The 15,679-nt window shown below is 43.8% G+C and overlaps 1 protein-coding gene across 4 annotated transcripts in view; it reads left to right on the top strand.

Moving 5' to 3' along the window:
- Positions 1–323: 323 nt before the first annotated feature.
- The window catches only part of hook1 (hook microtubule-tethering protein 1), a 127,641-nt gene continuing 112,285 nt past the window's right edge, over positions 324–15,679 (top strand). For all 4 annotated transcript variants that reach the window (XM_070886120.1, XM_070886118.1, XM_070886116.1 and 1 more), the window contains exon 1: positions 324–453. In XM_070886120.1, the coding sequence (XP_070742221.1) occupies positions 409–453 (45 nt within the window). In that variant the 5' untranslated portion in view covers positions 324–408. The remainder of the gene's footprint in view (positions 454–15,679) is intronic.

Genomic DNA, 15,679 nt, shown 5'->3' with positions numbered 1-15,679 from the left:
TTTGGAATAAATATAAAACTTTAAATGTTTTGCAAATTGATCATACAAATCTTGCACCTCGTGCATTGTTTTATTTATTGATCTATTTGCATCTTGCCCCAAGTATTTGAACGCCTGAAACTCTGCCACGATTTACCTGACCTGACGAGAGAGACACTCCATTGAGGGTGAAGAGAGAGAGGTTGGCATTTCAATCACGATGCGAGCCTTGAATGGACATTACAAATGTCAGTCAACACGAGGCAAGCCAATAGTCATCCCCATCTCCAGCTTTCCTTGTTTTGAGTAGCCATTCAAGTGTCATAATTTCCCAACTGACTCAGGTGCGCTTAGACGGAAGAGCGGAGGCTAAAATTAAAATAAATAGTTTTTAATGAATTGAATGCTGTGTGGAAGTGCGTTAAACCGATGGAAGTAAATAAATCCGAACTGTGCGGTAGCTTGATAATTTGGGTAAGTGAGTGCTCCTATCATGTAGTCAGCCTGTCGTTTTGCAGCTCCGTGTTCAGTGACTTCCCCGGAACTCACCTGTGGTGTCTTCCAGTACAGGTGTGATGCCAGACTTTCAAACAGCCATTATGACCCTGAACAAGCACGACAGCGATAGTATTTTCGTCTTTTTTGTTTAAATACACCACAGAAATGCCACAACCACCAAGTTCATGTTGTATTTGTCAAACTAAAGTAAAATAGTGTAATAGCAATATCATTTAAAATGTTTTAATAGAAGAGAAATAGTCTACAGGCCTAAATGTTTGAATGAACAAGAACTGATTTCTCGATTGACATTAATGAGACAGTTAACGTGCTTATTTTTGTTCAAAATAAATCATCATTTACCTTTTTCCCTGTGAAGAGTGTTTAAAAATAAAACAATTATAAAATGTAGTTCGAAATAGTTGGTTGATCGTACTGGTCTCCACAACAAACCCAATCCTGTTTCACACTCTCTGGGGCTCCTTGTCAGGTAAAAACAAATGCATGATGCCCAGACACTTATTGCACAGGAAAGCTGAGTTAACAGGGAATTATAGACCGGTCAGCCTGACATCGGTAGTGGGTAAAATGATGGAATCAATTATTAAGGATGTCATAGCAGTGCATTTGGAAAGAGGTGACATGATGGGTCCAAGTCAGCATGGATTTGTGAAAGGGAAATCATGCTTGACAAATCTTCTGGAATTTTTTGAGGATGTTTCCAGTAGAGTGGACAAGGGAGAACCAGTTGATGTGGTATATTTGGACTTTCAGAAGGCATTCGACAAGGTCCCACACAAGAGATTGATGTGCAAAGTTAAAGCACATGGGATTGGGGGTAGTGTACTGACATGGATTGAGAACTGGTTGTCAGACAGGAAGCAAAGAGTAGGAGTAAATGGGTACTTTTCAGAATGGCAGGCAGTGACTAGTGGGGTACCGCAAGGTTCTGTGCTGGGGCCCCAGCTGTTTACACTGTACATTAATGATTTAGATGAGGGGATTAAATGTAGTATCTCCAAATTTGCGGATGACACTAAGTTGGGTGGCAGTGTGAGCTGCGAGGAGGATGCTGTGAGGCTGCAGAGCGACTTGGATAGGTTAGGTGAGTGGGCAAATGCATGGCAGATGAAGTATAATGTGGATAAATGTGAGGTTATCCACTTTGGTGGTAAAAACAGAGAGACAGACTATTATCTGAATGGTGACAGATTAGGAAAAGGGGAGGTGCAAAGAGACCTGGGTGTCATGGTACATCAGTCATTGAAGGTTGGCATGCAGGTGCAGCAGGCGGTTAAGAAAGCAAATGGCATGTTGGCCTTCATAGCAAGGGGATTTGAGTACAGGGGCAGGGAGGTGTTGCTGCAGTTGTACAGGGCATTGGTGAGGCCACACCTGGAGTATTGTGTACAGTTTTGGTCTCCTAACCTGAGGAAGGACATTCTTGCTATTGAGGGAGTGCAGCGAAGGTTCACCAGACTGATTCCCGGGATGCCGGGACTGACCTATCAAGAAAGACTGGATCAACTGGGCTTGTATTCACTGGAGTTCAGAAGAATGAGAGGGGACCTCATAGAAACATTTAAAATTCTGACGGGGTTAGACAGGTTAGATGCAGGAAGAATGTTCCCAATGTTGGGGAAGTCCAGAACCAGAGGTCACAGTCTAAGGATAAGGGGTAAGCCATTTAGGACGGAGATGCGGAGGAACTTCTTCACCCAGAGAGTGGTGAACCTGTGGAATTCTCTACCACAGAAAGTAGTTGAGGCCAATTCACTAAATATATTCAAAAAGGAGTTAGATGAGGTCCTTACTACTAGGGGGATCAAGGGGTATGGCGAGAAAGCAGGAATGGGGTACTGAAGTTGAATGTTCAGCCATGAACTCATTGAATGGCGGTGCAGGCTAGAAGGGCCAACTGGCCTACTCCTGCACCTATTTTCTATGTTTCTATGTTAAACTGCAGATGGGTGAAAATGAATATTGACCTCTGCTCTCATTGAGAAATGGCAGCCTGGTGCCATAGCAGGGTTGGTATTACATTTATTAAAAAGGAAAAATTATGTTTTATGTTAAGATGTTAACAGTGAAATTAGAGAATTACTGACTTTACCACACACACTACCAACTATTAAGATATTTTTAGGGTTATAAAGGTTTCATGTGAAGTGTACTCATCCGAGGGAGGTCAAGCTAATGAACAACAGTTCCCACATAAAACCAACTCATTCCACCAATCAAGTTACAGATTGGGAATCCATTTTAATTTCTGTTTAATTCCATTGGTTAAAAGCAAGTTTTCTTGCTTTTAAGAATTGACTGTCTACTATTAAGCATACCAAATTCTTTAAAATGTTAGAATTTGGGCTTGCAGAAGGATAATTTTTCCCTAATATCTATTGTAATCATAGTAAACTTTTGATTTTTTTTTTAAAGAAACAAATTATGTCCAAAACACTTAACAGGCCAAGCAGCAGCTGTGGAGAGAGAGAGAGCCATAGTTAAATTTACAGGTTATTGACTTTTATCAATTCTAATTAAAGGTCATCAGTCTGAAACATTAACTCTCTTTTTCTCTCCAGAGATGCAGCTTGACGACCTGAGTATTTCCAGTAATTCCAGCATCTGCAGTATTTTCCTATTTATTTATCTATTTATGTTGACCACTGGATACAGATCTAAATTGTTTAGAAATAAAGAATAATTTGAGAATAATGATACCAAAGCAGTCAGACAATATCACAAGCTGTGATAGTGAAGATTTGTGTACTTTCTGCTTTCTCCAATGGTTTGGATTTATCCTGTGTCTTTTACGGAAATATATTCCACCCTCTTGTGAGCTCCACAAAATACTATAAGATTAAATGGCACAGTAATTTAGGATTTAGTACATTCAGTATATTTTGTAAATCAATAATTGTGATTATCAGATGAATGTGTATGGCTAGATTCATTTTGTAAAACATATCTAATGAAAGAATGAAGGTACATCATACTGAAATTTAAAATTAAGCTCATATGCTGCATCAAATTTATAGCTGACTTTTTATTCATCCTTCGGAACAGGACCCAGATTTCTAAAATGATAAAAGGTTAAAAGAATGTGGATTATTTAATTTCAACAATGATATGAGGATACTAGTGAGATTAGACTAGAAGCATGTTCTTGTTGATTCCTTTGTCACTTCATTGTCGTAGTCATCATAAACAATAGACTTTCATAAATGTTAATGCTATGTTGATGAACTCCTTTGTAGAGGCATTGGATGGACATGTGGATGTGATTGAAAGTTCTAAGGATTAATGTAGACATGGCTTTGTGGAACCCTGTGTTTGTGCTGATGTTGGGCTCATGGTTACATTGTAATCAATATGGAAATAGTCACCTTCGAGATGGGTTTAATAATGCAGATTGTAATATTAGATTGATGCCATTGAGTAAAGGAACTCAAAGCAAAATGTTATATATTTTTCCATTGATTATTCATCTCCCTTACTAGGAGATAAATAATGGTATGAGAAAAACCTGTGACATGTCTGTTTAAAGGATGGGAGGAAGACAAATGCAGGGATGATGGCTTAAATTACCTTTTCCCTCGAGTATGTTCTTTGACAATTTTAAGTTTGGAGAAGGGGGAGGGTGCTTATGTGTTTCACATAGTCATGATTTGTAGTAGGATCACTCGTATAAAATCTTTAGCGCGCTAGACCATTACCACTGTAATAATCAAAATTGTGACAGTCTGTATACCAATAATATACTCAATGAATACTATCTGTCTCATCCTAGTAGTGTAGCTCAAATGACAGTGAAGGAGATGTATGGATTTCAGATTATGATTGAAAAAAGATGAGTATATTTCAAAATGTTTGTTTTAAGATGTGTCTTGTTACTTGCATTAATTAAAAAGGTAATTTTTTGAAATATTTAATTTTAAAAATTGTCTTTGTTAAATCATTTTTGTTTCAATGTTAAACAATAGTTTAGCACTGGGGTGGTTCAGTGCATTAGAGCAGCAACTTGTTGGGTTTCTGTTTTGGACTGTCATTATGGGAAAAGTGCCAAGCAGAAGGTGGGCACTACCCCATGGGAAGAAATGGCCACCCCAGAACAACTATCACTGGCATGTTCAGAACACAATTGGCAGAGGCTTAGGAGTGGGTCACCTGTCCATGATCATCTCAGGTGCAGTTGCTTTATTTTTTTTGTTTTTGGAAATGATTGTCTTAATGTTTTGTGCCAGTGTTAGCTGTTGGCACACTCTGTTCTTCTTCTTCTACAAAAACCTCCTGAAAAATTATTCAAACTTATTTAGTATTGCTAATACTAAAGCGCTATGCTATGCACAGCAAATGTTGATAAAGGACTGTGCATATATATGCCAACCTTCCATCTCGAAAGACGATGGTGTAAGCACCAAAGCAGTTCAGTTACTTTGGTATGCTGCAACATTTGTGAGTGACTGAAGAGTCCAGTTTTCAAGTGACGGTCCAGAAGGTGCAGGCATAAATCACAGGGCCAGATGATGATGTCCATGCACTTATTAGTTCTTGAAGTCTGATGTGCTTTTTGCTCTCTTCTCTTTCCTCTCTCAGCCATTTCTCTTCAGCCTATGGCTCCTCAGTTCAGCGCATCGCTCCAAGTGTGGCTTGTTGTTAGCCACATCTTCCTAGTTTGTGGTGTCAACTGTGCATTCTGCATGTTAATCTGGCAGGATTTACCTTGACTGAAGCAGATCCAGTCATATGCAGACGAGATGCACTGAAGGCTGTGCATGAATCAATCACCTGCCTTGTTCACCCCAGGAGTACAGATTGTCATTCACTTAGAAACATAGAAACATAAAAATTGGTGCAGGAGTAGGTCATTCGGCCCTTCGAGCCTGCACCGCCATTCAATGAGTTCATGGCTGAACATGCAACTTCAGTACCCCATTCCTGTTTTCTCGCCATACCCCTTGATCCCCCTAGTAGTAAGGACTACATCTAACTCCTTTTTGAATATATTTAGTGAATTGGTCTCAACAACTTTCTGTGGTAGGGAATTCCACAGGTTCACCACTCTCTGGGTGAAGAAGTTTCTCCTCATCTTGGTCCTAAATGGCTTACCCCTTATCCTTAGACGGTGGCCTCTGGTTCTGGACTTCCCCAACATTGGGAACATTCTTCCTGCATCTAACCTGTCTAAACCTGTCAGAATTTCAAACGTTTCTATGTGATCCCCTCTCATTCTTCTGAATGCCAGTGAATACAAGCCCAGTTGATCCAGTCTTTCTTGATATGTCAGTCCCGCCATCCCGGGAATCAGTCTGGTGAACCTTCGCTGCACTCCCTCAATAGCAAGAATGTCCTTCCTCAAGTTAGGAGACCAAAACTGTACACAATACTCCAGGTGTGGTCTCACCAACTATAGTAACACCTCCCTGCCCCTGTACTCAAATCCCCTTGCTATGAAGGTCAACATGCCATTTGCTTTCTTAACCGCCTGCTGTACCTGCATGCCAACCTTCAATGACTGATGTACCATGACACCCAGGTACTCGTTGCACCTCCTCATTTCCTAATCTGTCACCATTCAGATAATAGTCTGTCTATCTGTTTTTACCACCAAAGTGGATAACCTCACATTTATCCACATTATACTTCATCTGCCATGCATTTGCCCACTCACCTAACCTATCCAAGTCACTCTGCAGCCTCATAGCATCCTCCTCGCAGCTCACACTGCCACCCAACTTAGTGTCATCCGCAAATTTGGAGAAACTACATTTAATCCCCTCGTCTAAATCATTAATGTACAATGAAAACAGCTGGGGCTCCAGCACAGAACCTTGCGGTACCTCACTAGTCACTGCCTGCCATTCTGAAAAGTACCCATTTACTCCTACTCTTTGCTTCCTGTCTGACAACCAGTTCTCAATCCACATCAGCACACTGCCCCCAATCCCATGTGCTTTAACTTTGCACATTAATCTCTTGTGTGGGACCTTGTCGAAAGCCTTCTGAAAGTCCAAATATACCACATCAACTGGTTCTCCCTTGTCCACTCTACTGGAAACACCCTCAAAAAATTCCAGAAGATTTGTCAAGCATGATTTCCCTTTCACAAATCCATGCTGACTTGGACCTATCATGTCACCTCTTTAAAATGCGCTGCTATGACATCCTTAATAATTGATTCCATCATGCAGGCAATGTTTTTCCAGAAACGTAGTATGGATTTCAATTCAACAAAGTACTGTTAATGTGATTGTTGTACTGTATGACAAATGTAAAGAATAAACTGAGGACCTGTTCATGGTCTTCAACAAAATGACTAATACCTTTGACAATGTAAGGAGACAGTAACAGTGGAAACTTCTGGTCAAGTTTGAACATGCTATCCATATGATTTGACAGCTACATGAAAGGATTTTAGGAAGATTAATAATGGATTGATTTCTGATTCTTTCCCCATCAACAGTAAAGTCAAACAAGAATGTGTTCTGACACCCAACCTGTTTGACCTGTTCTTTTATGCTATGCCAAACCTCCGGAAGGAGTGTAATTTAAAAATTCTCATCTTTGTTTTCAAATCCCTCCATGGTCTCGCCCCTCCCTATCTCTGTAACCTTCTCCAGTTCTACAACCCTCTGAGATCTCTGCCCTCCTCCAGTTCTGGTCTCTCTCACAGCCTGATTTTAAACTCTGCACCATTGGTGGCCGTACATTCAGCTATCGAGACCCTAAGCTCTGGAAATACCTCATTAAACACCTCTGCCTCTCAACCTCTAACTCCTCCTTTAAGACACTCCTTAAAACTTGCATCTTTGACTAAGCTTTTGCTCAGCTGTCCTAATATGTCCTCATATGGCTCGGTGTCAAATATTGTTTGATGATGGTCCTGTGAAGCAATTTGGGATGTTTTACTACGTTAAATGTGCTATATAAATGCAAGTTGTTGTTGTTGTACATTCAGCTCTTGACAAGTGAAAATCTGAACTTATGCAGAATATAACCAAAAAACAACATTAAAGGAGACATTGTTTAAGAGCTCCTGTTTGCAGGCGACAGTCCTGTTGGCCCACATGTTCAAAGACTTCCAGACTACAGCAACTCTGCAGTCTAGAACGAAGCCTGTCCATCAGTGTGAAGTAATGTCCCAACTGTACCTCATTTATAGTACACATTACTGCTTTCATTAAGTGAACACAGCTCAGATCTACTGGATAATACCCATATGCATCTCTGGATAAAGAAGTGTTCAGTTGAAGTTCTGGTCAGCTTTTTATTATGGGATGAACATGAATATAAATTTAAGACTGAGCTTGAAGTGTGCAAGTCATTGCTTCTCTATGGGTGAGAGACTTCGAGAGTTTACAGATGCCACATCAAACAGCATGGAAACTTCTGCCTTTGCACCAACATTGTGTAAACATTGAGGTCCCACTTTGTCAGGCATTGAGACAATGATCAAGGCTTGGCTAAGATAGCCTGAGCAGGTCCAGAGAATGTCTGATAACTGGTTGCCTCAAAATTGCTTTCTACTCTCAGCTGGAAGAGGGCAAATATTATAAGGATACATTGGAAAATAACTTCAAAAACTGAGGTCAATGTGGAGTCCTGGGAGCAGCATTGCTTTCCTTTCCCGAACTGTTTGTTATATTCAGCAAGGTGGATGCTAGTGTGTTGAAGCTACACAACAGAAAGGAAAGAAAAAGACAAACTGCCAACTAGACTGTAACAACAAACTTTGAATTCACTTGTATGATATTTAGTTGCACTTGCCTTTACATAAAGTAACTCATGAGAGGAGATATACCACGCTAATGTTCCAGGCTACAACCTTATGTTATCATTTCAATGGACAATCAACCACTGCTTATGAACATTTGGAAAACAGAAAAATGTTTAACAAATTTATTGCCGAGCAGGACATCAGGATTCAGAAAATCTAAAGACTTTTTAAGCCTATTATACTTTGGCATTCAGGTCCAAATAACAGTCATGTTTTATTATTAGCATAAAGACAACACGGTTCTTTGCTAACACTGAAGAGGTTCATAAGAGTTAAAAAGCTTTTAAAGTTTACCTGAAAAGTGAGGCATTGTGAGACTACCTGCTCTTGGAGGTCTTGCACTTCTTGCCCAAATTCAATCTGGGTAACTTCATACCTGAGTTAAGCTATACATTTTGCCAAGTTGTGCAGCCAAAATTGATTTGATGGTAAAACAGTTGGATAGTAGATTTGTAGCTTAATTGATTTATCAATGATCTGGACCACCTTGTAGTTTTCTTCCTCACTCGTGATATGAAAGGCTGTGCTCAAAAATATTTGAATTGTGGGATACCAGCTCTGGATCCCTTTTCCGGGAATGTTAATAATTATTCAGACATCAGCAACTTTTTGTGTAATTTGTTTTTTGTGCCCAATTGTCAAGGGAACAGTCATTGGTGGTATTTACTATAAATAAAATATATTTATATTTATATATTTATAATAAAAGTATTAAAATAAGACTGAGTGCTGTTAGTGAGTCACGAAACAGTAATTTAGTCAAGGGGTTCAGCTAATGAACATGACCTTCGTGAGCAGTGCTTTTGTGGTTTATTACATTACTTGATCCTATCAAATCGATTAGTGTCTTGAACTTTACTGAAAGCAACCCAGTATCTGCTTTATGCTAGATTAGTGGTTGAGAAATTGGAGTTATCGTTTCCTATACAATGAAATACAGTACAAATGAAGCATGTGCAGTTCAGTTTTAGAGCAACATCTAAAATTAAGCATGATTCTCTTTAGGTATCAAACCAGATTACTGAATTACATTTTCACCTTAACGGCTTTAGAGGAATTTTGACATTTTGTCAAAAGTTACTGCTCATTTATTAGATTGCCTAATTTATATCCTATTTATAGAACATATTTCACATTTGAATATACTTGAGTCTGGTACAATTAAAATTAAGAATTTAATGAATATATTGCATAGACATAAGAGGCTGGATTTTCATGGGGAAGGCAAGATTATGTCATCACCGTGCACGTCAACCCTTTGTGCCCCTCAGTGGAAATTGCCCCACGTGACGCAAGGTCGGCGAGGGGCGATGCCACCGATAGCTTCTCGGTGCGAGAAGCTGTGATGACTCTGGTGTCCTGTCTACCCTTAAAGGGGAGGTGGTAGCATGGCGGCTGCCATCAATTTTTTGTCGGCTGACTTTTCAGTCGACCTGACAATGGGGACCGCTGATGTGGCCGGGCCGCCAACGTGCAGCCCGGCAACTCCTCTTGAGTGCCAAGCTGCTGGTCCGGCCGACTCCCTTCCTGGTGGCCCAGTGGGTGCCACTAAAGAGGCTGCAGAGTTCACAACGGCCCTCCCCTTTAAAAGAAGAGAAGGGAAGGGAGGTTGTGAGGTGTTAGCGTGATGCGGCACGTCCACACCGCGCTGGCGTTACCAGTGCCGTGCCGATGTGCTGAGCATGGTGTGAACACCGGGGGAACGGTCCGTTAGCGCAGGTAATTTTTTTTTCAACAGAGCCTAAATCTGTACTGGCCCCAGAAACCCATGATGCCAGATTTCAGGCCCTTTTACACTGCCCAGAGATTTTCTTGGGATCTCCCGAGGTTATGCAGAGTGTTACGTCTGGTGCAGATGTACCTGTAGGAAAATGAGGTTTAAGTTTCTGCTCGATGACCTTTTGTCACAATCGGCTAATGGAATGCTGGCTTTTATATCTAGAATACAAGAGGGTAGAAGTTATGCTGCAGTTATACAAAGTCCTGGTTAGACCACACCTGGAATACTGTGAGCAGTTCTGGGCACCACACCTTAGAAAGGATATATTGGGCTTGGTGGGATTGCAGCGTAGGTTTAGTAAAATGATACCTGGAATCCAAGGGTTAAATTACAAGGAGAGATTACACAAATTAGGGCTGTATTCCCCAAAATGTAGACAGTTAAGGGGTGATCTGATCGAGGTTTTCAAGATATTAAGGGGAACAGATAGGGTAGATGAAGAGAAACTATTTCTGCTGGTTGGGGAGTCTAGGGCTAGGGGGCATAGTCTAAACATTAGAGCCAGGACTTTCAGGAGTGAAATTAGGAAACCCTTTTACACACAAAGGATGGTAGAAGTTTGGAACTCTCTCTTCCACAAATGACAATTGACGCTAGATCAATTATTAATTTTAAATCTGAGATTGATAGCTTCTTGTTAACCAAAGGTATTAAGGGATATGGAGTTATGTCGCAGATCAGCCATGATTTCATCGAATGGCGGAACAGGCTCGAGAGGCTCAATGGCCTACTCCTGTTCCTATGTTCCTATGCACTGCTATTTTCTGTAACATTTAAAAATGTATAATCACAACAACATTCGTCAAGAAAAATTGTGACAAGGCTGATAGATTGATGGCTTTGTTCTGTGGCCTTACTCTTCTGTTTTCTAATATAGTACATAAATGTATCTTATTACATGAATCAAATACTGCACACAGTCACACTACACCAACAGGGACCTTTTTTCGGGACTGGAACTTAATACCACGCACATACACTCACTATCTTGCCATAATGAACTTAGTACTGGTGACGTGACCAATCCAAATGATTTGTGAATGCATATTGATGATGATGACAGAATGGTGCTCCCATTATGGGTAGTTTCATTTCACAAATTGTTTGTGGATACTTTTTTAAAGGATAGTTTAATTTCTGTAATACTGATGGATTTGTATATACTTGTATATAATTTATTAACATTGCAGGATTACTAATTGAATTATACTTTTGAAAATGCAGAAAACTTAATTTTAAGTCTTACATTTTCTACTTCTATGTCTGTGCTCTGTGCATTCACAACTTGTATACAAAGTATAACTATCACTTTAATATGCTTTTAGCTAACAATTGACAGTGCTGGTTGAAAATAATATAGTTTTGAAGGAAGAGGCTTATTCAGTGAAATGACAAATACATTATTGTGCATGGTATTGGTTACTTCATCAGAAATAAGCAATTTATATGATTGCATCGATCCATTTATTCAATAAAAAACAGAGCAGTTCATCACACAGAATCTGATAGAGCCCTAACCCTAAAGTAATTATGTAAATCCTGAATCAGGCCAAACTATTTTCCCTCTACTTCTTGGAATTGAGATCTTCATTTTAAATGATTTAGTGGCATTGTGTGTTTTTTAAGCATTTGTACAAAAAAAAAATTTACTTGGAAAAAGTGTTAAAGTTAAAATAATCTGCAAAGTATCAAACATTTTCATTCAGGAGTTTAAAAAATAATTTATTAACACTGCAGGATTACTAATTGAATTATAATCAATACCCCTAGTGCAGCCCTTAGAGGACGAGACCGGGGAATTAGTAATAGGGAACATGGAGATGCCAGAAACTCTGAACAAATATTTTGTATCAGTCTTTATGGTAGAGGACACTAATAATATTCAAGCAGTGGATAGTCAAGGGGCTATGGGGGGGGCGGGGGGGAGGAACTTAACACAATTACAATCACTAAGGGGAGGTGATACTCAGTAAGATAATGGAACTAAAGGCGGATAAATCCCCTGGACCTGATGGCTTGCATCCTAGGGTCTTAAGAGAAGTAGCGGCAGGGATTGTGGATGCATTGGTTGTAATTTACCAAAATTCCCTGACATTTGGAAAAGAAAAATTCGGTCAGGCAGAGTCAGCATGGATTTATGAAGGGGAAGTCATGTTTGACAAATTTGCTGGAATTCTCTGAGGATGTAACGAACAGGGTGGATAAAGGGGAACCAGTGGATGTAGGCATTTGACAAGGTGCCACTTAAAGATTACTGCACAAGATAAAAATTCATGGGGCTGGGGGTAATATATTAGCATGGATAGAGGATTGGCTAACGAACAGAAAACAGAGAGTAGGGATAAATGGTTAATTCTCGGGTTGGCAATCAGTAACCAGTGGGGTGCCGCAGGGACCCCAATTATTTACAATCTATATTAACAACTTGGAAGAAGGGACTGAATGTAATGTAGCCAAGTTTGCTGCTGATACAAAGATGGGAGGAAAAGCAATGTGTGAGGAGGACACACAAAATCTGCAAAAGGACATAGACAGGCTAAGTGAATGGGCAAAAATTTGGCAGATGGAGTATAATGTTGGAAAGTGTGAGGTCATGCACTTTGGCAGAAAAAAATCAAAGAGCAAATTATTATTTAAATGGAGAAGGATTGCAAAATGCTGCAGTACAGTGGGACCTGGGGGTACTTGTGCATGGAACACAGAAGATTAGTATGCAGATACAGCAAGTGATCAGGAAGGCCAATGGAATCTTGGCCTTTTTAGCAAAGGGGATGGAGTATAAAAGCAGGGAAGTCTTGCTACAGTTGTATAGGGTATTGGTGAGGCCAGACCTGGAATACTGCGTGCAGTTTTGGTTTCCATATTTACGAAAGGATATACTTGCTTTGGAGGCAGTTCAGAAAAGGTTCACAAGATTGATTCCGGGGATGAGCGGGTTGACTTATGAGGAAAGGTTGAGTAGGTTGGGCTTCTACTCATTGGAATTCAGAAGAATGAGAGGTGATCTTATCAAAACGTATAAGATTATGAGGGGGCTTGACAAGGTGCTGATAGGAGAGACTAAAACTAGAGGGCATCATTTTAGAATAAGGGGCCGCCCATTTAAAACATTGATGAGGAGAAATTTCCTCTGAGGGTTGTAAATCTGTGGAATTTGCTGCCTCAGAGAGCTGTGGAAGTTGGGACATTGAATATATTTAAGACAGAAATAGACAGTTTTTTAAACGCTAAGGGAATAAGGGGTTATGGAGAACGGGCAGGGAAGTAGACCTGAGTCCATGATCGGATCAGCCATGATCGTATTAAATGGCGGAGCAGGCTCGAGGGCACGTATGGCCTTCTCCTATTTCTTATGTTCTTATGTAACAAACATTGTTGGATCATAAAATGATCAAGGTAGCCTTTTTCACTCTTGAACTCAACATTTGCCTCCACGTTACTCCGTTTCCTCTTCCTGCATCAATCTGCAGGCTTTTCAAACCCAAGCTTAATGCTGCCTAATTACCATTTTTAACTAAATTTTTGTCTTGCCCCTTCAACCAGAGCCTTGCACTCAGAGCCACTGCTTTTTACATAGTGATGTCAATGTTGAGATAAGCTGGCAACCGAAGCCCACCTGATTGAATTTGCAATGGTAAAAGTTAAGACGTACTATTTAATTCGGGAACTCTGATACAGTGAAGGCACTAACGTTTCACCTGCAGGCTTAATGTAAACATTTGTGCTGTTGCAAATGAATTGTGCAAAATACATGGTGAGCTTTAAAGTGCCATGAAATTTCTATGGGGAAAATAGACATGTAACATAACAATCCAACATTCCCTTTTCAAAAAAAAATTGGACCCGACAAGGTGTAAAAAAAATATGAATATTGGTATATTCCAAAGGAGAAAGGTGAGCAATGAAATACGAAGGACACCATAATGTAAACTAACTCAATTTAAGAGACAGCTGCTTGAGGAAATAAGGGGGGGGAGGGGCGAGGGGTAGGGAGGGGAGGGGGGAAGGGGAAAGTGGAGAGGGAGAGGGAGGGGGAAGGGGAAAGTGGAGAGGAGGGGGGGAAAGTGGAGAGGAGCGGGGGGGGGGGGGGAAGGAGAGAGGAGCAGAGGAGCGGAGGGGGGGAGGAGAGAGGAGAGAGAAGGAGAGCGGGGGGGGGGAGAAGGAGAGAGGAGCGGGGGGGGGGGGGGAGAAGGAGAGAGGAGCGGGGGGGGGGGAGAAGGAGAGAGGAGCGGGGGGGGGGGAGAAGGAGAGAGGAGCGGGGGGGGGGGAGAAGGAGAGAGGAGCGGGGGGGGGGAGAAGGAGAGAGGAGCGGAGGGGGGGGAAGGAGAGAGGAGCGGGAGGGGGGAAGGAGAGAGGAGCGGAGGGGGGGAGGAGAGAGGAGCGGAAAGGGGGGAGGAGAGAGGAGCGGAAAGGGGGGAGGAGAGAGGAGCGGGGAGGGGAAGGAGAGAGGAGCGGGGAGGGGAAGGAGAGAGGAGCGGGGAGAGGAGAAGGAGAGAGGAGCGGGGGTGGGGGGAAGGAGAGAGGAGCGGGGAGCAGGGAGAGGGGCGGCGGGCGGGGCCCGGGAGAGGAGCGGGAAGAGGAGCGGGGGGCGCGGGGAGAGGAGCGGGGGCGGGGAGAGGAGTGGGGCGCGGGGAGAGGAGTGGGGGGGGGGGGAGAGGAGTGGGGGGCTTGGAGAGGAGCAGGGAGCGGGGGGGGGGGAGGAGTGGGGGGCGGGGAGAGGAGCAGGGAGCAGAGAGAGGAGCAGGGGGGGGCGGGGAGAGGAGCAGGGAGAGGGGCGGCGGGCGGGGCCCGGGAGAGGAGCGGGGAGGGGGGGGGAGCGGGGGGCGCGGGGAGAGGAGTGGGGCGCGGGGAGAGGAGCAGGGAGCGGGGGGGGGTGGTGGGGAGAGGAGCGGGGGGGGGCGGGGAGAGGAGTGGGAGGCGGGGAGAGGAGCAGGGAGCAGGGGGGGGTGCGGGGAGAGGAGTGGTGGGTGGGGAGAGGAGCAGGGAGTGGGGGGGGTGCGGGGAGAGGAGTGGTGGGTGGGGAGAGGAGCAGGGAGTGGGGGGGCGCTGGGAGAGGGGAGAGGAGCGCGGGGAGAGGAGCGGGGGGGGCGGGGAGAGGAGGGGGGGCCGCGGGGAGAGGGGCAGGGAGGGGGACGCGGGGAGAGGCGTGGGGAGAGGAGAGGAGAGGAGCAGGAGGCGCGGGGAGAGGAGAGGAGCAGGGGGCGCGGGGAGAGGAGAGGGGCAGGGAGGGGGACGCGGGGAGTGGCGTGGGAAGAGGAGAGGAGCGGGGGGCGGGGAGACGAGCGGGGTGGGGGGAAGGGGAGAGGAGTAGGGGGCGGGGTGGAAGGGGAGAGGAGCAGGGGGCGGATGGAGTGGAAGGGGAGAGGAGCAGGGGGAGGGGGGAAGGGGAGAGGAGCAGGGGGAGGGGGGAAGGGGAGAGGAGCAGGGGGCGGGGGAAGGGGAGAGGAGCAGGGGGCGGGGGGGAAGGGGAGAGGAGCAGGGGGCGGGGGGGAAGGGGAGAGGAGCAGGGGGCCGGGGGGAAGGGGAAAGGAGCAGGGGGCGGGGGGAGAGGCGTGGGGAGAGGGGCGGGGGCGGGGGCGGGGGGAGAGGAGCGGGGGCGGGGGGAGAGGCGTGGGGAGAGGAGCAGGGGGCGGGGGGATAAGCGT

Source organism: Pristiophorus japonicus, chromosome 8, assembly GCF_044704955.1.
Source record: "Pristiophorus japonicus isolate sPriJap1 chromosome 8, sPriJap1.hap1, whole genome shotgun sequence".
NCBI classification, from domain to species: Eukaryota; Metazoa; Chordata; class Chondrichthyes; family Pristiophoridae; genus Pristiophorus; species Pristiophorus japonicus.
This window is presented reverse-complemented; position numbering and strand designations above follow the sequence as displayed.